General features: G+C 35.7%; 1 protein-coding gene across 1 annotated transcript in view; it reads left to right on the top strand.

The window, feature by feature from the left end:
• The window catches only part of LRP1B (LDL receptor related protein 1B), a 676,318-nt gene that overhangs the window by 563,209 nt on the left and 87,054 nt on the right, over positions 1 to 26,055 (top strand). Inside the window, exons 63-68 of the mRNA XM_019472156.1 lie at positions 11,838 to 12,026; positions 12,892 to 13,040; positions 16,216 to 16,309; positions 18,142 to 18,258; positions 18,426 to 18,545; positions 21,413 to 21,532. Of these exons, the coding sequence (XP_019327701.1) occupies positions 11,838 to 12,026; positions 12,892 to 13,040; positions 16,216 to 16,309; positions 18,142 to 18,258; positions 18,426 to 18,545; positions 21,413 to 21,532 (789 nt within the window). The remainder of the gene's footprint in view (positions 1 to 11,837; positions 12,027 to 12,891; positions 13,041 to 16,215; positions 16,310 to 18,141; positions 18,259 to 18,425; positions 18,546 to 21,412; positions 21,533 to 26,055) is intronic.

Genomic DNA, 26,055 nt, shown 5'->3' on the forward strand with positions numbered 1-26,055 from the left:
CACGTGTCTGACTCCTCTTGTTCATTCCTCACGCTACGTGCGTTTGCGTGGAGGCATTTAAGTTGGGCCCCCGATGAAGCTGTCTTACTGGCTGGAGTTCCTTTGTGCTGCTCTTCAGGCGCTCTCCTGCTGACCTGTGCTCCTTCTCCAGGCCCTGGGCATCTCTTGCTGGCCCTGGCATCAAACTGGTAGGAGTGGGATGGATTCAGGTTCTCCTCCCCTGGCATCTCTTAAATTAATTAAATAATAATTAGATAATTAAAAAGCTAGTATTTTTTATCTATAAAGTGTTTAAAAAAAAAAAGTTTTACACTATGATGAATAGTTCTTATATTCCAATTGGTATAATTAAAGATCTTTCACTGTAATTCAAATTTATGAAATACTCAGTATCGGTGTGCTGGTTTGTTTGTTTGGGTTTTTTTGAGGTGAAACTGTTACTTGAGCTCTCTTCCACAAGCTTTTCCAAAACCTCAGAACTGCTGCTATCCTGGTAAAACTTCATGCATTTTATCTCATACTGGCTGCCTCCAGGTTTTCACCAAACCAGAGTTCAAGAAATAAGTACTTTATTTTCAGATTGAAGCTTTGCCATGAAATATAACAACAACAAAAAAAATTTTCTAGCCCTTGTATTCGTGAATAGTAAGTTATAAATAGATAATGAACAATTCAATGACAGTTATTTGAGATGGTAAATTGGAGGGACTACAGCAATAGCTATGAGAGCTGTAAACATTCCCATTAATCTCAGCGTTAACTTCCGTGCTTTTTGTAACGAACACGGGAGAGTCGTAACCTGCTCACCTAAGCAGTACTTGCCCAGACGTACCCCCAACTGCCAGCTGGATTCCTGCTGACAGTCTATTTTTCTGACACATGAAGCAAAGCTCCATACTCCTCTTGATGTTATTCCCTGTGCTGCTATCCTGCTATTTTGTTCTCGTACAATTATCCTCTTACTCTCCTTTCTGGATCTTTCAAAGGAAAGAAGTAAATAATAGCCACTGTGTCTCTCTCAGTCCTAACCTGACTGCAGTGGTCATACCTTTCTCAATTTTCTCTTTTAACCTGAAAGTTTCAGAATTTTTCTTTCTCAGAAAATGTCCTCCTATCACTAAATTTCAGAAGATATCTGCAAAATTCCAGTCATGCTGTCTTTGGTGTTCATTGCCTCAGTCTCCAGTCTGTGGATTTCTCTGGCCCGAGTGGGTAAAATCAGCTTTGACCGTTTTTACATTCACAGAGTTAATGCGTTCCCCTGAGGATATGCGAACCTAGAGAAGAAGGAAGCCACAGCTGCTACCAGGGAAGAGCAGTGTTTCATAAAACAAATTCTCTTTCTTGTTCAACAGAGCACCACCGCTGCTAGTTTTGGACAGCTGAATGCGTTCATGACTGCTTAAGGAGCATGTCTGACTAGGTATCACAGTGAGAGTGTTAGAACTCAAGTATTACTGGACATTCTGTAGGCTTTCACGCCCGATAGTTTTACCATTTCTACTTGTGAATGAAAATTTATAAAAATTTGGTACCAGTTAAACGTCTGAGGCGAGCTCCGTAAGTGACAGTGACTTTGCGTAAACCTGGTATCATACTGCTTTTGAAAATACAGATGATATATAAAATATTCAAGCAATAAGAAACTTTTGCTTTGGGAGAAAGATCCTGAGGTATTTAAATAATTTGGGAGGAAGATTTTCTGCTTAGCTAACGTTGTTTGTCAATTTTGGTTGTCAGGAGCTTCACTCAAAATATGATTATCAAACCAAAATCAAGTTGTAGAAAAGTTTCTGTGGATTTAACAAAGAAGTGATAGAATTCTTGGTGTCTGAAATGGATCAAACGTGCCTGTAGGTGCTCCAAAGGGTGCTTTGAGAATTTTGCAAATCTCCTACATAATGATCAATTTGTCTTTAATCAGAATCTTTTCCCTGCCCCCGCCCTTCTCCTGGAACAAACTACCAGATAAATTTTTCATGTCTTCATGTTTCAGCACAAGACTAGAAATATTTCTGGAAGATAAAATTTAACCACTGCAAATTAACTGTCTTAATAAGGGAAACTCAGGGAAGTTCAGTGGTTGGGGTTTAGAGGAGGTGAAACTGTGATCCCTTCTAGCTTTCCGATAGGAGAAACTGTAATCCATATTGATAAGCACTTAAATGAGAAAGACCAGTTTCATATCTTGTGATAACTATGTTTCTTGACATATTGTTCACATGGATTTCATGGTCCATTTTCCTTTGTCATTTTGAGATACTTTGTATTGTCAAAGTTCACGAAGGGATGGTTGAGTTTATTCTATCCTTTGTGTTTTCAAATGGAGAAGGATAAAGGCACAGATATGATGACCATAAAATACATACTCAGGGACCAGAAAAAAAGTCTAAATGCGAATCGTGTGAGTGATGCAATCTGAAGTGCTAGTTACCATAAGCTGAGTTTTTTTCACCTGTTTCTGTGACCTTTGAGGATAAGGCTAGCTTGCTGCGAGTTTTTTTCTGAAAATGTGTTTTCTGGATCTTAAATTACCTGTTACAAAACGTGTCAGAAAATGCCACGGAGATTTTACAAGACCCAGCAAATAAATGTCTTGTCAGAACGGGTGGATCTTATATCATAACGAGATATTATGGTATGAGATAGACTGCAGTGTTCTGTGCTCTGCACTAGGTACTTCTTGAGGACAAAAAGAACAATTTTAGGCTAATTATTGACATGCTGTATGTTAAACCAAGGAGTGTTTATTCCATGCAGTGGGAGTTTACATGTATTTATCTTAGATCTTAGCGTTAACACTTTTTGCAACAAGTATTTTTTTTTTTTCTTTCTTTCTTAGGAATCTTAAAGATTTTTCAGGAAAAGAGAACATCTGCTGCTTTTCTCTTGTAAAGTTCTTCTGCATTTCAATAGAGAAATGGGCTTTTATAATTATCAAGAGACTCCTAGTAAGAACTTTGAAAACACGCTAACTAGGCCAGAAATCTCTCAGTACTTGGGAGCTCTTTGTGGCACTAGGGGCAGCAATGACCTTGCTTATCTGTTTGAAGTTTAATGCTTGATTATGTAAACTGTCTTTAGAGCTTAGCCAGTTTAGCACTGCAGCATTCACAAATGTTATGCACAGTAAATGATTAAGCAAGCATTGAAGCACTAATCTGGCTAAGCACTAAGCTGGTTTACTTCTGTGAGCTTTAAAAAAAAAACCACCATTTAAGAATTTGTCAGACTTAACAGCTGCTTTTGGTTCCCACTGCCCAGAGGAGATGCAAGGTTCGCAGTTCCCTAGGTATCTGGTTGCCTCATGCAGGTTTTCCTATCCTTCAGAGCTCTTAAAACCCAGAGGTGCCTACCATTTTCCCATTTCACTTTTTGAAGATGAGAATTTCAGTATAATGAAACTATAAAAGTGGAATCTGATAGTCCAGTTTAGGAAGTCCAGAAGCTTCTCTGAGCTATTAGTCCTTAACTGTGTCGAGTTCTTTGATGTTTTATACTGTATAAACAAAAGCTGAGCACTGCGTTGCTTCATCTTACAGGGGCATGAAAATTAAGCAATGAAAAAGTCTTGAACCTTAAATGAATTGATTATTCATAAATGACTTCTTTAGCTGTAATATAGGTAACAGAGAGAAACTTTCCTATAGTATCTCAATTTGAAAAAACCTTTTCTTCAGAATTGGCTTCTGTCTGAGTGTTTACAAACTTCAGAACTGGTGTATGTATATGCAAGTTTTAAAGTGTCAAGTATAAGGGTTTTGGGGATTATAACCTTTTTCCATTTTTAGCACCTGTAATTTCAAAAATTGCTAACTGTAATGGCTTTGTAGGTAGAAAGTGAGTATTTGTGTCTAATTCTGAACTGTGCCACCAGAGTTTTATAAAAGAGTAAATCCAGTTATTTATGAAATTGTCCTAACGTAAAAGTAATCTAAGAGATTACAGAAACCAATTCCTTCCAGATTTATACTGCAGTTTTCATAGCTCAAAAATTAGAGATGTCTAAAAAGAGGGTTTCTCACAGCAGATGAGAAATAAACAGTAGTTCTGATATTGCAACAATTTTTTCCCAACTTTTGAGGAGTCTATAGAATTACTCATTATAGCCACATCTGATAGCACAAACTGATAATTGTTTCTTCTCCCAATTCATATGTCTTCCTAAATCTGATTATTTTATTTTATTGTATTCTATCTCTTTTAAAGGATAATATTCAGGAAAAATACACAGATTCACCTATATTAAAGGCAATTCACACAGTTACTTTACTGTAAGGTTCCACAGTCTCCAGTTTATGGAGCCCAGTTTATGAAGATTGACAACAGGTTGGTTTCTGTATCTTCCACTGTTTCTGTGATAATATGTCCAAATTTGATTAGATTATAAACTTCTGAAAATAATTTTTCTACTTGATCATTAAAAACTTGGCAGACATGCGCTGGTAAAGTCTATGAAGTTTCTGTATGAGCTGGACATGCTCCATCACAAATTTTAAGGGATGGGCATTACTTTCCATGCAGTCGTTCCTGTCAGAAAGCAACCGGAACAGAGAACATAAAATACAGTTTTTCTTGTGTCACAGTGTCTTCCCGTGTTCGTATCAAAGCAATCAAAAATGGGAGGCAAGAGGCAGCCTCCTGTTTTCGATGAAGAAAGTTGCAGAGTGTTGAACAGCTCCTATAGTTGCGGTAGAAGACAAATGAGATAAATGAAAGGGGCTTAGCAGTTTATGTACTCACAGCTGGATGGTGGCAGGAGATCATCTGGGCAGGAGCACGGAGAGGCAAAGGTGAAGGAAGGAATAGCTTGGGGGGCAGAGTGGGGATGAATATTGAAACCAGCGGCAAGACGCAGGTCTAAGGTGTAGGGGCTGGTGGGCACGTAAATGGTCTCTATAAATTTGAAAATGAATTAAAGAATCTTTGAAACTCATTAGCATACTATGAGTAATCCTACTGGAATAGTGACTTGTATGTATTTGAGAATAACTTAGTCACTGCTGTGACAGCCTGCTACTCTGTACTACTATGGGGTAACGGACATATAAACAACTACTCGCAGTGAAATTAAAAAGGCAATGAAACATTTTAAAGTGGGACAATAAAATATTTCAAGGCTAGACTTGATCAGCTGATCTTATAGGCAGATTTCTGAAAATTTATTCATCTCTTCTCATGGTATCATTATAAGTCATATGTAATTGTCAGCTTTAATACCACAGATACATTTGTGCCTTAAGATGTTTAGATTTAATTTTAAGTCCACATTTCCTGCTTCTTTTGTGATGGTAGTTTTGGGACCTTTAACAATTTTTGTGTGAGTTCATTACACTCGGATATTCTCAGGTTTGAATATTTCAATTACATTTTTTGACTGGCAAAATATCCTACCTCTTAATGCTAGGACTTGTATCTTCCATACTTACCCGGTATGGGTGATTGATGTATATATTACATTTGCAGACAGAAATATGTATGCATGCACATGTTGTTATTAAAAATAGCAGTAATATCATCCTAAAAGTGTATTCATTTTTTTTTTTCTGTGAAACATGGCTTCAATTAATTAATTAATTAATGTATGTAGTCTATGAATAATGTTTTTTTCTGTTCTTTGACAGGTTTGGTTTTTTAAACAAAGTGTCAATTTAAGAAAAGTAATAGTGATTATAAAATGTCTCATCTTTAAAAAAATCAGTGTTTTAATGTAACATACTTAAATTTAATTACATCTGTCAAAATTACATGCTTTTTCACAAGCTTAATAGACATAATTTTATTGTAATTATTCATTATTAATTTCATTGTCTAAGCACTTCAAATTCTTTATCAAAAGGAGGAAGTATCAGGAATAAGTACTATACAGAAATAAAAAATTATTGACTGTCTCTCGAAGGGGATACAAGTTGAATATAAAATGAGACAAAAATGGTTACGAGGGAGTTCAAATGAGAAAGAGGATGTATAGGCCAGTAATTTCAGCACAAGAGGGCATCAGCAATTTGCAAGTTTATTTGTTTTTGTGGGTATAATGGCTATTTTCTTATTAAGTGTTGTTCTTCCTTGATGCAGTTTGTCTTTGAAGGTTTCTTAATTCTTCCTGAGAGTTTATCACTGGTTCCATTTGGGTCAAGTTGTCAGTAGGCTTTTTATTTTTATTTTATTGCAGTTCAGGAAATTAAGAGTTCCAGAGAGTAGAATGCAAAATAATGTAGCCCGTTTTTTAAGGTTTTATCACCAATGTAAATTTTCTGTTATTAGGCGCCAAAATTCTTAAACAGAAACTGCTCTAATGCCACAGTGGGGGAAGAAGGTCATTTAAAATCTTGCTTAACAACAATGAATTACCTTTAGCTGTTACTTACCAGCAGGGGAACTCTATCTGGGTGCATTTTTGGGAGGAGCATGGCAGGGATCTTTCGCCCCTTCTCTTCTTGCAGGCTTTGCACAAGGGCATAGCAAGGTTGCAGTCCCTTCTTTTTGGAAAGGAAAGGGACAGATCTCTTTCTAGCTCACAAGTGAAGTCATCAACCAGCTTCAGCTTGAATGGGAGCTGAACGCCAAAGAAAATCTAACCTTGGTGGACATGGTAGTGTACGGATATTTTTGCAGTGTTTATTGGTTAGAAGAAGTCAGCATTTGTCCTTTTTAAGGACAATTTTTCTTGGCACATGGATTTTTACCAGCTGACAATGAGACTTTTTTGTTGTTGTTGTTCATTTTAGTATAGAGTATTTGCTTTTACCTTTGGAAATATTTGCGTTTCAATAAGAGCTGAGTAAGACTGGGCTTCACTTCTTCTGTATGGCTTCTTCAGTAAGCATATTTTGTAGTTAAGAAATCCTAGATGGCATGATTTTCACCGCTGAAATCAAATGAACATTTTTATGTTTAAGTAGAGGTACTCAGAAAATATGAGGGAAACAGAGTTCACACAAAAGAACAGTAGACATTTTTATCAGAGATATGACTTACAGCATATGAATTTATATTCTTGGATCAAAATTAGTACAAAATGCAGGAGAGAGAGACACACGTACATTTGAAGCCTGTGCATGCTTCTCATATTTCTACATAATCATGTTCCCTCTTAAGGAGTTATGTGGCTCTTCTTCCCTTAAGTTCATGCAGCACTTTATCTCCCTTTAGTATGTTATCTATTGTCATTTTTGTTTGTGTTCAAGTATCTAATAATTTTTATTTTCCACTGCTTCTGATCTGTTGCAAACCTCCCCTTTTTTCCCTTTTACTACACACCTGTATTTCTTCCTCCTATTTTCTGCAGCTTTCTGATAGGCCTGTGCAGTCCTTCTCTTTTCTGCCTTCTCTTTCTTATCACATTTCTCATCTTCTTGTTGTTTGGTCAAGCTCTGTTTGGGATTAGCATTCAGTGTAAGAGAATCCATGATTTATGTATAAAATGAAACCCCAGTAGAGAACTAGAGGTGGCAGTAGAAGGCCTGTTAGAAAAGGAGGGATTGCGAGGGACTAGCCCATCTCTGGAAGGAGGAGGCTGTGGTAGGAAAAGGAATCACAAAAGCAAATTTCGGGTGCAGTTTTTCCTCAGAAATTACTTAGGGTGGTGATTTTGCATTCCATGTTTTTTGTCTCTCATAATTGTTGAGTAAGTTGTTGAATATGCCCCCATAATGCATTTTATTACACAAATAAGAAGAGCAGGGTCTTGAAAATCAAAGTAAGTATCAGTTTGAATTAATAAGATTCTGTTGCTGGCACAAAGTAAAGCATTTTTTTACTCATATATGATGCATAGTGTATGTTGCAGTATATGAAAACTGGCGTATATGTTCTGAGATGTACTGTATTGTTAGATGTAAGAAACTTGAGTCACTGAAATAACTATTGGGGACTTAGTGGAAGCAGTCAGATGAGTAATACTGTTCGGGCAAGGATTTATGAAAGGGGCTAAAGGCACTTCTCGCCTCTTCCCTTACGCCATAGCAGCTGTCCAGTGTGCCCGTCCCTGATGATGGAGTCTGAGTCCTGTGGTGGTTGGGCAGTTATCCCTTTTCTGACTGAACTGCACTTGAGTTATAGTTGTTGAGATTTCTTCATCTGAGAGAAAGAAAAAGTAATATGCATGGGTTACAAGGGATTATTCAAGGATTTGATACTCTAACAATGAAGGGACAAAAAGCACGTGTAGTAAGTGCTGGTCTAGTAAAATACGTACGGACTGCTAGAGCTGTCTCCAATGGATTGTTGGTCTGCAGGTGGGGTGTTTTTTTTAGTTATTTTTGCTCAGTGTTTTGAGATATGGATCCAGGCTTCAGCTTACTTCAACCCAATTTTGGAAGCTTTCATAGAGGCCATGGGGTGACATTGTTATGAGAAACCTTAAAAGAAAAAAAAAAGTCTATTGAATACATCGGTAATTCTGGAAAGTAATTAATACTAAGTGAGTGCAATTCTCATAGCTCTGTGTTAAAATATATGACTATTTAAATTCTCCATTAATTTGCTGGTCGAGATCTGACCCCTATGTTGGTGTAACGTAATTTTTGTGTTTAACAGAATATTTTACTTTCTTACAAATGGGTCGTCAAGTAGACATCTTGACATCTTGATTAAATGTTTTCAAACAGGTGATGCAGGGGAAGCAGTGCTACTTATCAGTTATGACTAACTTGGCTTTACTTTGAATTTGCAGAAAGTAGTCCATTTTCACAGTGCTTGCCAAAGAAAGGAGAGCAATTAGTCTCGCTTTCCTGTTTAAAACTGATTCAGACCATAATGTACGCTGTGAGGTTAGTAATTAGTATTGCAACTAATGTATGCCATTTATGAAGAGGTAGATCAGTAATGCAGCTAGGGTTCTCTTGAAGTTAAAGGGAAGACTGAAGAAAGAAAATGGGTGTTTCTTCTACTACAAACATTTATGATAAATCGATAGCTGTCATCACCTGAAATTTTGGAAAGCTTGAAACACTGATGTCCTCAAAGGCAAAGAATAAAGAGCATGAGAGACTATTTTATTGTTCCATCAGAAAATAAGATGTAAAAATTCCCTCACAGTTTTGTGTTCATTTTTTGGGGTCGTTCACAGTTGATGTGAACTGTAGATTTTATAACCTATTACATGTCAACAGTTCTGATGTTCCATTGTTTATAATATACTAAAAGTTAAAGAAAAATAATATTCAGCTATGATGGAACTATTTCTCAAACAGTAAAGTAAATCAGAATTAGCTGCCGTTGAATGCCTGTTTTCAGAAACTTCCTGCAGTCTTTACAAATGTACCAACTGGAAGAAAATACATTGAGTTTTATGGTCAGCTTAGAATAATTTTTATAAGAAATACCTGCATCCATTGATACTATACTTATTTTCTGTGTGTTTTACTTTACATGCTTGTACTATTTTATTTAACATAGTCCATTCATTGCTTCCTTGATTGATTTTTTTTTTTAATAACTTTCTCCAACTTTCATAGTCACAGCAGAGTACCTATAGCTTTTATAGCCATAAATGATGGAAGCTCCTGAAAGAACTTTGTTCAAATTTGTGTTGAACATTACTTAATGATAAGTTGACTGTAACACAGAAGCCCATTAAAATTATAAAGTTACTCAAAGGTCATTCCAGAGAATGAACTGCTCTCTTTTTCTAGAGGTCAGAAACAGTGGCAGAACAAACGACAACTCTAATCTGCAAGTGTTTAAATAATTGCCTTTTTCAACTTTTGACCAATATGTGGCGATAATGGAAAATCCAATCTTTGGAAAAAGATACTCTGTTATAGTTCTTTTAAAGAACATAAAAAAGAGAATATAATGTTTGTTACATTGTGTTGTATATTGTGGTTTTGTTTTTAAGATAATTGGAAGATCTAAGCTTCTAAACCTGGTGCTTATAGAATTGGCTTTAAAAAAAAAAATCAAAGAAAAATGTACTTGAGTCATCAGCTGTTTTCTGAAACGCAGCTCTCTAGCTGTAGTATTTAACATTTTATGCCAAACATTAAACTTAGCTTCCCTATTAATAAGGTGTGATGAGAGAATCCAGACAGTATGTGTTACTCCCTTGAATCTTTTTTAGTTAATGAATATAAAGTTTCATCTGGATTCTGATGCATGCATGATCCATTGAAGCTAGGATAAATTGTATGGCAACCCACAAACATACAGAGAAACAAAAGTAGGCATTTACTCATACACCTGTACTCAGGATATGGTGTTTACTTGTAATTCCTGGATGGCCAAAAAGAGGGTGACTGCTAGATGTCTTTTTCATTGGTGGGGAACAATAAAAACAACCAAATCAAAATATTTTTCCTACGTAAATCCTCTTCGTGTGCATTAAGGCTTTTACATGCCCATTTATTCTGATTTTAATCTTAACTGTGATCAGAATAAGAGAAAACAAAGGGAAAAGCACATTTATTTTATTTAGAGTGGAGTGGTATCTTGTACATCTTTAATTTGATGTCAAAAGTAGCAGCAAGGGTCATATAGTACTATACTATGTAAGGAACCATGCCAAAGTTGCCTATGTAATAAGTGCCAAAATTAAGATTTCTTTGCACTTGGACTAATTTCTTAAAAATGTTATGAAGCTCTTTAAAAGAATATCATACTGTTATTTCAGTATAATGGCTTTGGTATGTGTAAACATACAAGAAGGGAAAATAATTTCAGGTCTAAGAAGCAAGGTTTCCTTCACCAGAAGGCAACATACCCTACCCTGGAGTTCACTATCGGTGAGAGTATTGTATATGAAATTGAATTTGATGTTGTCATTCCATATACTCAGTATCAGTCATCAGTTGTCAGTGAACTATGAAATGTTCCAACTGGAATTTGAGATTGGCCAACTCTATGTAAGTACATTCCAGGTAGAAAGATGAAGCTATTTTCATCTAAGAAAACAAGGTAAAGGTGTTAAGGATATGCTGGTTAAAAATGGCAGACTCAGCTGCTCTGATCTGCCTTTTCAGCTCTATCAGTAATTAGTGATTCAGTGACAAAAGATTATAATTTACAAATTAACCATTGTGGTCAGATATTCTTCTGTGACATTTATGATGACAGCTATATATGTTAAAAGAAAGAAGAAAAGTGGAGTTCAGTTTATGTTTACCAAGAACAAATAGTTCGAGAATACAGAGTATACAGTAGGATAAAGAACGCTCCAAAGTGGTTTCTCCCTTTTGTCCTTCCATCCTTTTTAAAATTATGTTGGCTCATAATTTTCTGATATTGTAACAATGGGGTATTATCATCACTTTGTTTATTTTCTTAAATTGTGTGGTTGGTTATGCTAGGAATAAGCAATAAGCCCTCTTACTGCTATGTTTATTTTAATGCAAAACTTTTTTTTCCCCTGTCTCTCTTGTCAGTATATTTTGTGGAAATAAAGTGCTGTTATAATTGTCTTAAATAGCGTTAAACGCAGTGCATCTGGAGATGGATACTACCTTACGTTTTGGATGTTTTCTAATAACTTTTATTCCTCTAAAACAGCAAATGAATATTGGCCTTTTGTAAAGAGTAGGTTAAGTTATATTTATGTTATGTTCTACTTTAAAGCTTAACATGGCATTGGTTTAGAATCTGGAGGCGATTTTTGTTAACTGAAATTCTTTCATTTCCTTAACACTGATTGGGCCAACCAATTCTAAGCAAGCAGAGCTCGTACCCCATCCATCTTTATCGTAACTGGTAATAAAGAACCCTCTGGGCCTGACATATTGTCATGACAGTTATTCTCAAGACATTATATAGCAGTTGTATCTGTCAACCCATGCAGTATGGGATATTTTAACTGGCAGTCTTCCAAGAGCGAACATTAATCTTAACATCTCTTCTTACAGTCCCTAATCAAGATATTCCAGGGGTGATTGCACTAACGTTGTTTGAAGACTACATCTACTGGACAGACGGGAAAACCAAATCGCTCAGCCGTGCCCACAAAACCTCTGGATCAGACAGACTATCACTAATTAACTCATGGCATACCATAACAGACATCCAGGTGTATCATTCTTATAGGCAACCTGATGGTAATTATTCTGTCTGTGCTTTCCACACAGCACATTGATGTATTTCACTTAGTAGCCAGTTGCTGAGTTAATGGAAGCTCCTTTACCTGCAGTGATTTATTTTTATTTCTGTTTTGTTTCAAATAGTGGAAGTTTTCAAATTAGCATATTTAAACATAAATCTGTGATTAATGTTGTAAGTATATTTGGTATTAAATAAATGTGATGTAACTTGTTCAGTGGCGAGATACCAATTTGTGTGCTTAAAAATTAACCCAGATACTGACTGGAAGTACAGAACTGCTAAGTTGCATTACAGTCAAAGTTACCAGTTATCAAGACAGGGACAGTGTATTATGAAAACATTTAACCTTATTATTTGAAAAGTAAGAGGGTGTTAATAATACGGAATAATACTGTTATTTAGAAACTTGTTGGACTGAGGGAATGTCAGAGAATGTGGACGTTATGATTGTGTCTGATCTCCTGATGTCCCCGTATTGGAATTGTAACTGAATACAATTTGGCACTTGACCTAGATAAGTTAAGTTTTTTGTTGATCTCCTGGTCCCCGTATTGGAATTGTAACTGAATACAATTTGGCACTTGACCTAGATAAGTTAAGTTTTTTTTCAAAAAAAAAAAACCAAACCCCTTGTGCTTTGTGCTTTGATTGAATCTACATCCATAGTAATAATTAATTTTTGCAAAAAAAAGAGAATAGCTTAAAGGGAAAAGGAAAAGGTTGCCTCTTACGTGTTTTTGATTTGAGACATTCCATTGTAAAAATAGTATGTGTAATACATTTTTATTCCCCTATAAAGCAGATACCCTGAAGTATACTGAAATAATAGGCTCTGATATTCTTTTCCTATTCTGTCCACAGTGTCTAAACATCTGTGTACACTAAACAACGGTGGTTGCAGTCATTTATGTCTTCTAGCCCCTGACAAGATGTATACTTGCGCCTGTCCCACTAACTTTTACCTTGCTGCGGATAACAAGACGTGCTTATCGAACTGCACTGCCAGTCAGGTAAGTGCATATGTATGGGGGAAGGGAGAGTGGGGATTATATTTTACTGTGTTTCCACCTGCTTTTAAATAATGAATGCTGGTGCCCATTAAATGTGGAAGCATCAGTCAAAGGAGCTGAAGACTAGGTAACTCATGGGTGCATTTAAAGTGTTTCATCTTCAAGGCTATTAGTTGAAAATAGACTTGCAAATGCCTTTTTTCCAGAGAATGAAGAACTTGTTCCCTTTCAAATGTGAATGTTTCTGCCAGTCACTAGAACAAATACAGCTACTAAACCCATAAAAATTGCTTTGAGAAAACATTTGTATAAAATATGAAACATAAAAATACAAAGCGTATATAACAATGATACAAAGTGTATATAACAATGATTTGGGAGTATTCCTGCATGAATGAACTCTACATTAATACAAGAAAACAAGCTCAGTCCAGTTAGCTAGGTAGGTAAACGTTAGGGTTACATTAAAAACAAACCAGTAGCTGAAATGGAAATTGTAGAATATGCAATTAATTAACAATTGCATCAATTACAATGTTGAATTCTTTATGGGAGGTGGATTCCTTTGTACTTGAAATAAATATTTGGTGATTTTTTTTTTTTCTTAAAATGTAAGGTAGATTAAGTAGAACATACTGATTTCTTATATGAGAACCACTTTGATAAGTCTTTGGACTGTTCTACGCAGACAATTAGTTGGTTGATTGTAATAGTACGTATGGCCTTTAAAATCTTTCTAGTAGTCCAGCTCTTCTAGTAGTCCACTTTTATTACATGTATGCTAATGACCTCTTACAACCTTCTACATCACAATGCATTTTGTCTGTACTCATTAAGGAATGGGGTTTGCTCTTAATTTTTATGGAACAGTGGTCATTTAATAGATGATGTACAGTTTCATTCAAGTAATGTTGTTATTTAAGAAACCTTCCCACTGTCTTCCTCTGTTCCCTTAAGGTAGTGTTTGGTGTGATTTTATGATGTTCATCATATCTTTTCTGTTTAGATTGTCTGCTTGTTACTTCCCATTAAGTGATGAACAAAAAGAAAGTGTAAAACACTTGTAAAATGAGGAATTTCTTACCTATTTTTCCCCCATATCTAGCTTCTCAGATTTGTTTGGTTAAAAAAACAGCACTTTTTTCTCTTTTCTTTTTTCTTTTTTTTTTAATTTTCTTTAAATGGCACTGGAAGCTTATTCCACAGTGAATTTATATGCTAACAGTTGATTGAATGGCTCTATTCCTTTCTAAATAATTCATTGGTAGTCTGAATTGAAGAATAGCATCACATCTTGGATCCTCCAGGAGCAATATTTTACCACTTGTGGATTCCATAGGAGGGAGAGCAGGGTTAAATAGAAGAAGCTGCTTCAGACAGACAGTTACAAGTTGACATTGGTTATTGGTCATTTTCTTCCAATTTTGAAATCTGTTTACTGTTTGATAATTCGTCAATCTGATGGCATCAGATGCAGAGATCAGTGGCAAAAATATACTTTGCTACTTAAGATTTTCAGATGATGTTGTAAAATCATAGCTGTTCCTATGATGTAATTGCTCTTGACAACACACCCACTGTTAGCTGTTTCTGATGAAAAGCAGTTGGGTGGCTGATACGCTGGTCTTGCACGTCTACAGACTTTCAGCTGTCTTTTGATGGCTGATCTGATGTGAGAAATTATTTAGTACAAAACACATCAGACTCAAAACACTCACACCAAAACTCAGGCCATTGCAGGCCGTTCCAGGCACACCCGTATGACTCTGACTCCTGATTTTGCAAAGTGTCTGGCTCCCCAGTTTAGAAGGGAATGCAAGCATTTTCATGCAGAGCATAATAGCATCTAAGAGTTAGTACCCGTTTCCTGGAATTAAATTCATAATGTCATCTGAACAGCCTGAAGTCCCTTGTGGTAGGCAGAGCGAGACTAGCACTTTAAAACAATTAAGCAGCAGGAAGGCTATGCTACCAAGTAGAAAATACTAGGAATGAGAATTGTCTGAGTTTCTGTTTGTCTCCTATATTTGGAGGCCTTCTGCTGAGCTACTCTGAGGTGCATACCTTTGTGGAACAGTTTAACAGTGTAGAATAGCTGCCTTTCAAACCCAACCTGTTACACGGCATGTCCCTCAATGTGGTACAAGAATGATGTAGCTCCAACTATAGGTCCTACTACATTAATGGCCACGGAAGCCTAAATTTTCTTGGCAGAAAAGATAAAACTGAGCTAATGCATCAAATTTAATATAGCTTTTAAATACAGCTTTATTGAATAATCAATGATTTTAAAAATGTGAAGAAATGAAAAAATTATGCCTAGTCACAGAAAATAAAATGCCTTGGACTTCTAAACCTGTTGGTTTCCTTCCTTTCTGTGCTCATACAGACACCGGGTAGGAAACAGAACATTTCTTAAAAGTTGCTGATAATCTGTCCAGAATTTTCTCCCTCGCATTAGCCACATAATGAACTCTGATTTTAGGTTTAGCCCTAGAAGATTGCATCAAGTAATCTACTTTTTGTTTTGCATTCCTCTTTCAGTCAGAACAAAGGTACAGTGTTGCCTGAGCTCAGAGTAAAGGCACTGCCAAGGTCTTACAAAGGATTTTTCTTTTCTGTACAAATATTTTATCCTTTTGAAAGGTTGGAAGGCCTAGCTTCTGGTTTCCTCATTTAATTCAAACCATATAAGCAGTACTGTATACAAGTACAACACTGCACGTTAAGGCCCTTTTCTGTAACTGTGGGTGGTTTTTTTGTTTATCTGGAAAAATGATATCAAGTCTGCTTCAACAGCCCACAAAGAATGTTTAAGAATTGAAGTGCTTGTTTTGAATAAGCTCTTAAAGAATCAAAGATCTTAAAGAATCAAATCATAGAATGCAGCAAAATACGACGAGTGGTTTCTATCAGGGGCACTATAAGTCAGCATAGCAATGTCATTGGAACTACAATGATTTGTATCAGTGGAAGTCTCAGTGCAAAACATCTCCGAAAAAAGAGTACTTAAAATATAAGTTTTATAAAATTAACAGCCAGAGTTGATTAATGGAACAATGACTTAAGCAGTGGATCTAATTTTTCATAAACTGTACTATTTCTGTTTAAAAAATAAATAAATAAATAAATATTCATCTCAAAGCTTTTCTTCCTTCTTTCCTTCCTTTTACAGTTCCGTTGCAAGACTGACAAATGTATTCCATTTTGGTGGAAATGTGACACTGTCGATGACTGTGGAGATGGCTCTGACGAGCCTGAGGAGTGCCGTAAGTGCATTCGGAATTTGGAACCCAGTTTTGTCATAGGGTCCAAATCAAATATAATGCTTTATAGATGTTAGGAAGAGGAGTTTTTGGAACGCTTTTGTTTTGCAACACTTTTTTTCTTTCCTTGGTCTCTGTCAAATTTACAAAGGGTGCAGGCTCTTGTTTGTCAGCCTCTAAAAGATTTTCATTAACTCATAGCTACTAAGGGTCTTTTAAGGTCTTTGGAAAATCATAAGAACATGTTTTTCATGTTTTAAACCTTTACTTGATCCCATTACATTTTGCTAAAGATTTTTATTTTAAAGCTATGTTCTGAGGCTGCTGATTTTTGTACATAAATACAAAATTCTGCCAGGTTTATTTGCTTTATTTTTGTATATAATAGAAATGTGCAATTCTAATCTCATTTGCTTATGTTTCATTGCAATTATCCAAGTTTAGCTACGCATTAGTGTTTAGTGCAATTTTCTGAACAACAACAATATTCTCCATGTGATTCCTACTAAGATTCTGTGTATTTTTCACAATATGTTTTATATAAATATTTTCATTTTATAGTTTTATAAATATTGTCAAAGGAAAGTTTGGAGAGCTAAATCTCACCCCTCCAGTATGAACAATTTTATGCAATGAACATTTTTCATGCATCCTGTGTAACTTTGACACACTATCCTGAAGGTGGTGCAGATACAGCATATTTCTCGATAGCCTCCCATAGTCGAAATAGTAGATTACTGTAGTATTCCCCTGTTGAATTGTAGACAACTGGAAATCAATTATGATGCTTTCAGCATCCCAAAGGATTGTTGCTGTGATGGTAGCTGACTGCAAGTTCACTTGTTAGAAGAGTACCTTTCTAGTGTACTGGATTCATAAACAGTAACATCTGTTGATGAGGCTATTTTTCAGTCCCAGTCACTGACTACTTTAATACTATTATATTAATCTACATAAATCAAAAGATTCTTGCCTTCTTCCCTTAAGCTTATATACACAAAATGCTCTACTGTGTGTTCTACAATCTTCCAGTTACGTAACAGTTAATTTGATTTTTTCCATTGAAATCTCTCACCCATATTTTTACAATTTTATAATTAGTTCTTTTTCTGCTGCAGAGGCCTTTGAAGCAAGCTTTAACCTATGTAATCATTCTACATAAGATTGCATTTTAAGCTACACTATGTTTATATAAAATATTACTATAGAGGTGCATAATTGCTCATTCACTCAAATGGCAGTGGCTGTGAGAAGGAACAATGTTGAACCTTTCATGGGAAATAGAATTAGAGTGGGATAGTGAGTTTCTTAAATGCAGACTTGAACTCAAGTGTTTAGATCCTATGTAATCATTCTACATAAGATTGCATTTTAAGCTACACTATGTTTATATAAAATATTACTATAGAGGGGTATAATTGCTCATTCACTCAAATGGCAGTGGCTGTGAGAAGGAACAATGTTGAACCTTTCATGGGAAATAGAATTAGAGTGGGATAGTGAGTTTCTTAAATGCAGACTTGAACTCAAGTGTTTAGATCCTAAATAGCAAGTCTCTGTTGAGCTAATAGTAAGCATCAACCTGTAGAAGGTTGCACTCTGTATCATTAGTAAGGTATAACTATAGTTATGCAAATTTAAAATCTCAGGCTTTGAAATTAACTTTGCAATAGTATGTGTACATTTTAGTTACTAATATCTACTCAGATTGAGATTATATAGGCAAATACAAAGGTTTGTAAGTTCTTTTGATTAGTCCGTAGAGGAAGAACAACAGTATTGATACTTTAACCATTCCTCTGACAGTATTCATAAGCAGTTTTCTTTTTTCTCAGCCGAATTCAGATGTCAGCCAGGACGTTTTCAGTGCGGAACTGGACTTTGTGCTCTTCCAGCCTTTATCTGTGATGGAGAGAACGACTGTGGGGACAATTCTGATGAACTGAACTGTGGTAGGTGATTATATACATTGCAGACTTCAGAAACGTGCTAACCTGATTTAAATGCCATGCTTTAAATTCTGTCAAGAAACTATAACTTTATTCTTTTACCTTTCTTTTTTAAAAAAAAAATCTTTTAATCTTTGTAACTTGATTTTTTTTTTTCTTTTAACTTACAGACACACATGTGTGTCTGTCAGGTCAGTTCAAGTGCACAAAGAATCAGAAGTGTATTCCAATAAATCTGAGATGCAATGGACAGGATGACTGTGGTGATGAAGAAGATGAAAGAGACTGTCGTAAGTTATGTTTAGAGAATTTTGCTCTGACAACTGTAGCTGGTTTTAAACAAGGAACTGAATTAAAATATGTAAAATACTGTAAATGTCCTCTACGTAAAATAATTTGAGGAACATGCAAACCAGTTAATTCACGGGGTTGATTGATGTACAGTACTTCATATACAAGAGAACAACCTAAACTGTTATTTGACAACTTTGGTTTTTTAAAGTCATTGCAGGGAAGAGGGGTATGTAAACAATTAATTTCAAGCATTTAATTGGGTTTCTGACTTAGGCTGAAACATCCATTTTACTTTCAACCACCTCACAAATGACTCATCTTCTTGAGGCTTTCATCTGCCATGCCTTGCAGCAACACATTTCAATGGAAAAAGATATTTTTCTGCATCTTTTATTGGAAAAGATGTAGATTCCTAGCTCCTTCTACATCCTTTTTCTTTGATGGAGTTTTTTACCTTTTCTATTCCCTTTCCTCTGGGGACTTCTTCATTAATTTGCCTGTGTAACTTGATTTCCATTTACTCAGCTTTTAATACATCTTACTTTTCATAAATTAATTTTCACTCCATATTTCTTAGAAGTAGAGAAAATATTTTCAGATTTAGAATGGAAATGTGTTGAATAGCTTGTGGTTTTGATCATTTTGTAATTAAAATGACGGTGCTGTCCTGAAATACATCTCTGTCCTTCATTCAATTCATTATTCAGATCTACTGCTGATCTAAGGTGCTTATTCCTATTTTCTGAATTAGCTTTCTCAAGGTTTGCATATGCTGCATTTCTGCAAAGAACATGGCCTTCTCCAAGGGAAGGGTTGCTAAGGATACAAAGGCTTTGTTCATGGTCATGTTTAATGGCAGTCTTCCAAACAGCTCAGCAGAGCTGTAGCCTCTCACAGACAGTATTATATGTTGGTTTGCATGTTATGTTTCTTTAAAAACTGATTAAGTGGGGCCAAGTAAACTCCTGTGGAAGATAGGGGAGATTGCTTTTTTCATTATAAAGAACGGCACATGGTATATGGAAGGTTCCCAAAACCTTGAGGTGTAGCTGACAGAAATTAAATCAGAGCAGCAGAGTCTGCTGCACAGCAGTGCTCAGGGACTGTGGGAGGGATAGGGTCAGGATCAGCTGTGATGGAGTTGAGAACTTCCCAGGGATTAGTGGGGATAGGACCGTCTGCTGTGACATAAAGCAAGCTTTCGAATTGTCTGAAACTCAGCCATCAACCCACCTGCAAAGACACAGTGGGGAGTGGGGGAGGTTAATTATGTACATTTTTTATTTCTGTTCTATTACCTGGACTTTATTAGCTTCTCTCTTAAGAAAGTTAAATGTGCTAGTTTATATTTTAATAAAACCTCGCTTGTGGCTTCTGAAAACTCTTCAGTTGCCTTTGGGGAGATTACGACGAGGGGAGGTTTGAAATAGGTCTACCACAAAGTTCTTATTGACTTGGGCTCCTGTCACAAGACAGACAATAGATGAGATTATCTATTTCATTCTAATTTCACTGGACTAGAATTCATAAGATACAGACCTTTTTTTCAGCTCTACCACTGTTTCGTTTTATATATCAAGTGACATTGAAAAAGTCACATTTCATACTTAAGGCTTTCCATATGTAAAATGGAGGTAATTATGCTGGTCTTCCTTGTAAAGCGCTTTGAAATCCCCTGGTGAGGTGTCCTAGCTGAGAATCAGCTTTTTTATAAGTATAGTTAGCAACATAGCCAAGTCTAAATGCTTTTTTTTATTCCAGCACTGTAAATTTATGTATGGAAACGTGACACTGAAAGAAATAATACACCAACTTTTAACAAACCTAAATTTTTTTCATCTTGCAAAACAAAAGAAACAAGAATGATAGTATCAAGGAGCAAATTGCTTTTCAACAGGGATAGGAGAGTTTGTTAAAGACCTTACGGAGTGGGACAAACTTTCATGTGGGAAAACATTATCCGAGAATAGATCATGCTGTTTTCCACCTACGTTCAATTCAGTTTAGAACATTTTGGATGTTCTGATACGTTTATCTCTAAAGAAATCCTTATGCATCTGATCACAAACAGCTTGCTCACAGTCCGGTCCAGACCTATGTCCTTTACTCATCTTGCCTCTATACTCTCACTTATAAGAGTTTAAGAAATAATGAGATCTGGCATATATGCTTGTGAGGGAGTCGATCTAGAATCAGGTGAGTGCACTGAGGATCTTTTTTGTTGTCAAGTGGCTGTTCTGAAGTTAAAGCAGTTAAGCTTTACTTAAAGCATCCTGAAAGAACAGGTTGAAGATTAGCTGCATCTTTGCATCTTTATCTTGCTGTAGGATTCATTCAAAAAATTGTTCTGCTAAACTGGAAAAGTGAAATAATTGTGAAACTTTTCTCACCATTTACCCATGGCCTCTTCTAACAGAGAGCACAGAATTTCACCAAAATTGTACATAATTTTGATTACCTTTTCAATCAAAGCATTGAGAGATGCCTTAGTCCTTCAAACTGACTTTCAGAATTGATAACTGGTGTTTTAGGAAGTTAGAAAAAAAAAATCTGACTGCTTTTTACTAAACTGGTTTGATTGTATCAATGTTAAGTCTATTTGTTGTTAAAAGAATATCACAATAGACACTTTGTTCATTAGATTCATTTGACCTTACTGTTACATATAAAATAATATATAAAAAGAAGACAAAATTATAAACAATATAAACCTGAATGCTGTTTTCTTACAGATGTTATGTAAGTGATGCTAGAGATACCCAATTTCTGCATTTTGAATCCTTAATATTTTTTTTCTTTAAAACAAGTATTTTAAATATTATCAGAAATTTCTAGTTCTAATTTGGCATCCTTTTATTTAAAGCTGAAAACAGTTGTTCTCCAGACCATTTCCAGTGTAAAACAACAAAACATTGCATTTCTAAACTGTGGGTATGTGATGAAGACCCAGATTGTGCTGACGGATCAGATGAAGCTAACTGTGGTGAGTACGCCGGTGGTTTTGAATATATTACTGTAGTATGATATTTTTGAAAAAAGTAGCAAAAGGAAATAATCATCCCACTTAATACATCCTCTTTCAATGTATGATAATACCTATCTGATATGATAGCTGTATCTGGCTCATACAGTTCTTGTTGAATGGTAATCTTTATATGAATAGTCTATAAACTTCATATTATACTATTACTTTATTGGCAGGAGCTTTAAATGAATATCTCATTTGGAATACAGTGACATTCTTGATTTTTCTCACAGTATTATCCAGTTTCTGTCAATTTATTCTGCATGCTTTTTTGCTGCTGGAGTTCATACATAGTGAAAAATGTAATAATTTGCAAATCGTGTTTGTTAAGACTGGTTGTGCAGAAGGGTCCAGAGCAGATTCCAACTCGACATGACCAACTTTTGCTTCTCTCTGTGAGCTCCAGGGAGTCGCGTGCCCTAACGCACCACTCCACAAACTTTGCATCCCCATAGGACTTCTCCAAGAACCCCTGATATTTATGAAACTTCTGTACTTAAATTTGATAGTTTGAGGAGGCAGATCCTCTACAGAGAGGATCAAGGCTAGAATAGCACCATTACCAAACCAAGCCCTATTTTTTCTCAGATTTTACACAATATCCAAAACCACAGTGTTCTACCTCACTGAGGCAGATTTTTTTAGAACATAAGTAACTAGCTTTGAATCCAAGAATTTCTTTCATTGCTTTTTTGAAGATTCATTGTTGGATCACAAATACAACTCTACAGTTCTTAGCATGTTTCTCATTGACAGGACAGATGAATTGATTATATTTCTGCAGAAACAGTTAAAATTATTTTATTAAGACAATACTCATAGAAAGTTGAAAATCTAGGCAGCTTTCACATTGGTCTGTATGTGATATTTTATTATATACGCCTAGTATGCTATTCATTATCACTTGGGAAAAAACAGATCACGCTGTTTAGTAATAGTAATAGCTGTTCTCAGTCATTGCTTGCATTGTTGGAAAGTACTGAGTCAACTCTTCTGTTGTAAATGAAAGAAAATAGTAAATATAAATATTCCACCTGGGAAATGAATTACAGATAATCAGAGACAGACTAAGTGGATCAGTATTGTTGGAAAATCACTGAATATGGATGTCAATGCGAGACGCGCACTCACCAAGTGCAGAAAAACTTGTGGAAATTTCAAGACAGGTCTATAAAGGAAAAGATGGAAAAATGTTCTGAGATGGAAGAGAACACAAAAAATAGTGTACAGAACATTCAAAGCTCTCACCGTTATTCATCCACCTGTCAATAAATGGTTTGATGAAACACATGAGTCTGGACAAGTGTATGCTACCTCTGGGACAACAAAGTAACAAAATTAGAGGCTGAAAATGTTGGAGCTGCTAAATATGCCTAGGAAATTGAACTGTTCCTCAACACTGAAAATCCAAGACCATCGTTTGAATTGTCAAGAAGGGGAAAATCGTATCAACTGGAGAGAAGTTACAGTCCAAGAAATCATTTGGCTTGAAGAAACAGTGAATGCAAAGGAGATGAACCTTTGCCATAGAGATTAAATACTCCTCTGGGCTATTATAGAACTACCCCTGCACTGCTCACCTTCTGATACACTTCAAAGGTGCTTTCTCCTGCACTGTCCCCCATCACCTTGATCTCCAACATGCCGTTTCTTTCCAAGTTGGACAGCATTCTAAACTTCCAAACTGTGGATTCGTATTTTGAGTAACCCATGCGAGACCAACTAATATGGCACAAAGGGTCTTTTAAAATAATTCATCTAATAAAATCCTCAAGACATAAAGTTTAAAAGCAAAGAGGAAAAAAACCCCAAAGTAACACTGAACAGCAAAAATTGTATTAATAATGGGTACTTCACTGTGATTCATCATTTTAGCCAATAGAAAGAATAATGTCCAAATTACTCGAGCAATTAAATAGTATAGAGGTGCAATGCGTGCAATCCCAAGTTAAATAGTTTTTTTCAGTCACAACACAACTGGTTATGCTGGTTCCTATCTAAGACTCATCTCACTTTTTATTCTGTCTCTGGCAGTGACTGAAAGCTAGTATCTAGGAAAGAGTATGCGAGCAAAGCAGGCCTGTAATGAAACTTCCCTGGCATACTCTTCCCTGGGATACTCTTCCAGCCTCTAACAATTTGAGAATCAGAGATATTGTGAGTCAAATATGTCTCTCTATGCAATAATCCTTGATGGATTTCAGTCTCTTCTAACCTTTGTAAAGTTTTCACAATGTGCTGCAACAAGGAATTCCACAGCTTAATTACACACCTCCCTGAAAAAGTACCTCCATTTTTATTTTAAATCTGCTAGCTGCATATAATGCTCTTAGATTTTGTGTTGGAGGAGACAGAACAATTGATCCATATGCACGATCTCTGTGCCACACTTGGTTATGTACACATAGAACAGCTAAGCCTTGACAAGAACAGGGTGGGTTTAATCACATTTTAAAGTTTTCCATAATTTTAGCATTCGAAATATGTTTAAATGACCTTATTATAGCAGTAGTTTTAACACCATTTGGTCTGGTGCGTTGTTGTTTGGTTTTTTTTTAATTTAAAGATGGTTATTTTTATGAACACAGTTTGATAGAATTAAATTCTAAAGCTGCAAGCTGAGTATAATAAAGATCTGCATATGTTGATGCTAATACTAACTTGTTATCATTTATAGTTCATTTCTAAAATGCCTACAATGCAAAACTTGTATAAAGGGTAATCTCTTTTTTGCTTAAGTGCTGCATAGTCATATATATTTTGCTTAGTCAATATCTGCTACTGTGTGTTATTGGAGATATTCTATTGAGTAAATTTGTTAGAGGTAGTCTGAATGTATTTAGTCTTCTGTGGTTACTTTCAACTCAGACAATTGAAGTAGAATTAGGAAATGTATGTTTATTAATGAGTGCATGGTGTTTTTCAAAGAACAGTAGGTAGAGTTAATTCATGCTTTCTGTCCAGGCAATTAAAAGAAGCCATTAGATTATGGTAATCCTTGCTCACAACTTTAATACTTAACATCAAAAAAGGCCTTGTTTGAGTTAGAATCTGAAGAAAGCTGTGTGTGGCCTTGGAAAGTGATTATAATCTACTTTAAAGGTTATATGTATTTCAAGTCTTTATTAGCATAACGTGTCAACATTAGTATGACTGCTTTCTGCTTCCTCACTTTTTTTAATATTAATTTTATTTTTAGCCTAAAGAGTCAAAGTAGGTTTTTTTCTGATGATGAAGAATGTGTTCTTCAAGACATTTGAAGGATGCATTATATAAACTTAAACTTCCTTCAACAGGCTTATAATTTCCTGGATCCAGCATCAGTGACAGCCTGCCAAGCTCTAGAACAGCTAGCGATCAAAAGGGAGTTTCTTTTCATTTTGGATTTTATCACTCGCAGGTGCACACACACACAAATGCACAAACATGCACATATATGGAATTAAAATCCCCAAACGGCAAGGTAGTGCAATTAGTGACAAAAGAGTATTTTAATTGTTAGAGATTGATGTTTGAATCAAAATGCTATTAGGGTACATATGTAATATTTTGGGGTTTGGTTTGGTTTCCATTTAAGCCTTCATCCTATTTTCTTAATGGTCATTTAGAATAATTTCTAAACTAAAATCCTAGTTCGGTATGCACAGAAGACGAACCCTGACCAACCAGCAGCTACCTCAGGCGGTCGCACAAATTTCTGAGAAGGGGCCTTTGCCTGTTACAGTAGATCAATGAATCTCTTAATAATAATTTGAAGAGAGAAATATGAAAATTGAGTTATCGGTACTTCTTTGCCTTTGTACCATTCCTATCTGAACTTTCACATTTTAAGGTGGTCTCATTTTAAGAAAAACGGAAAACAATTTAGTGTTGAAGACAGCAATGTCAAAATGTGTGTGGGCCCGTGTGTGCTTTTCAGGGTTCCACAATTCAAAAAAATAAGGTCTTGCACTATTTCCTTTGAGTTGAGTGAATCAGTCTTTCTCAAAGATCAGATACTTGTTACACAACTTTCCCAAATCTTCCTCTTTGTAATATCTTAGTTCTAGTATCCTACTGTTTTCCTCGGCTCTCATTAATGTGAAGAAGGAAATATAAGACAAGCAAATCTGGTTTGTAAGACATTGTCAAGTGTAAGCTGCTACGAGAGATCAGTCAACCCAAAGGAAGAATAAAACTTTCAGATTTGTGAAATGAAGAAGAGAGAGCCTTACAAACATGCAAAATATTTTGTATAAAAAAATAATTAAATATTCCTTTTGTATTTGGTAAAACTAGAGTAAGAAGAGAAAGGTTAATATTCAAGTGGTAATCATTCAGGGTACTCGGCCCCCCGAGCTGGAAGACAGAGACGGCGAGCAGGATGAACCCCCCATAATCCAAGAGGAAGCAGTCAATGACCTGCTACGCCACCTGGACGCTCACAAGTCTATGGGGCCGGATGGGATCCACCCGAGAGTGCTGAGGGAGCTGGCAGAGGA

The sequence above is a fragment of the Aptenodytes forsteri genome, unplaced genomic scaffold (assembly GCF_000699145.1).
Source record: "Aptenodytes forsteri isolate BGI_AS27 unplaced genomic scaffold, ASM69914v1 Scaffold11, whole genome shotgun sequence".
NCBI classification, from domain to species: Eukaryota; Metazoa; Chordata; class Aves; order Sphenisciformes; family Spheniscidae; genus Aptenodytes; species Aptenodytes forsteri.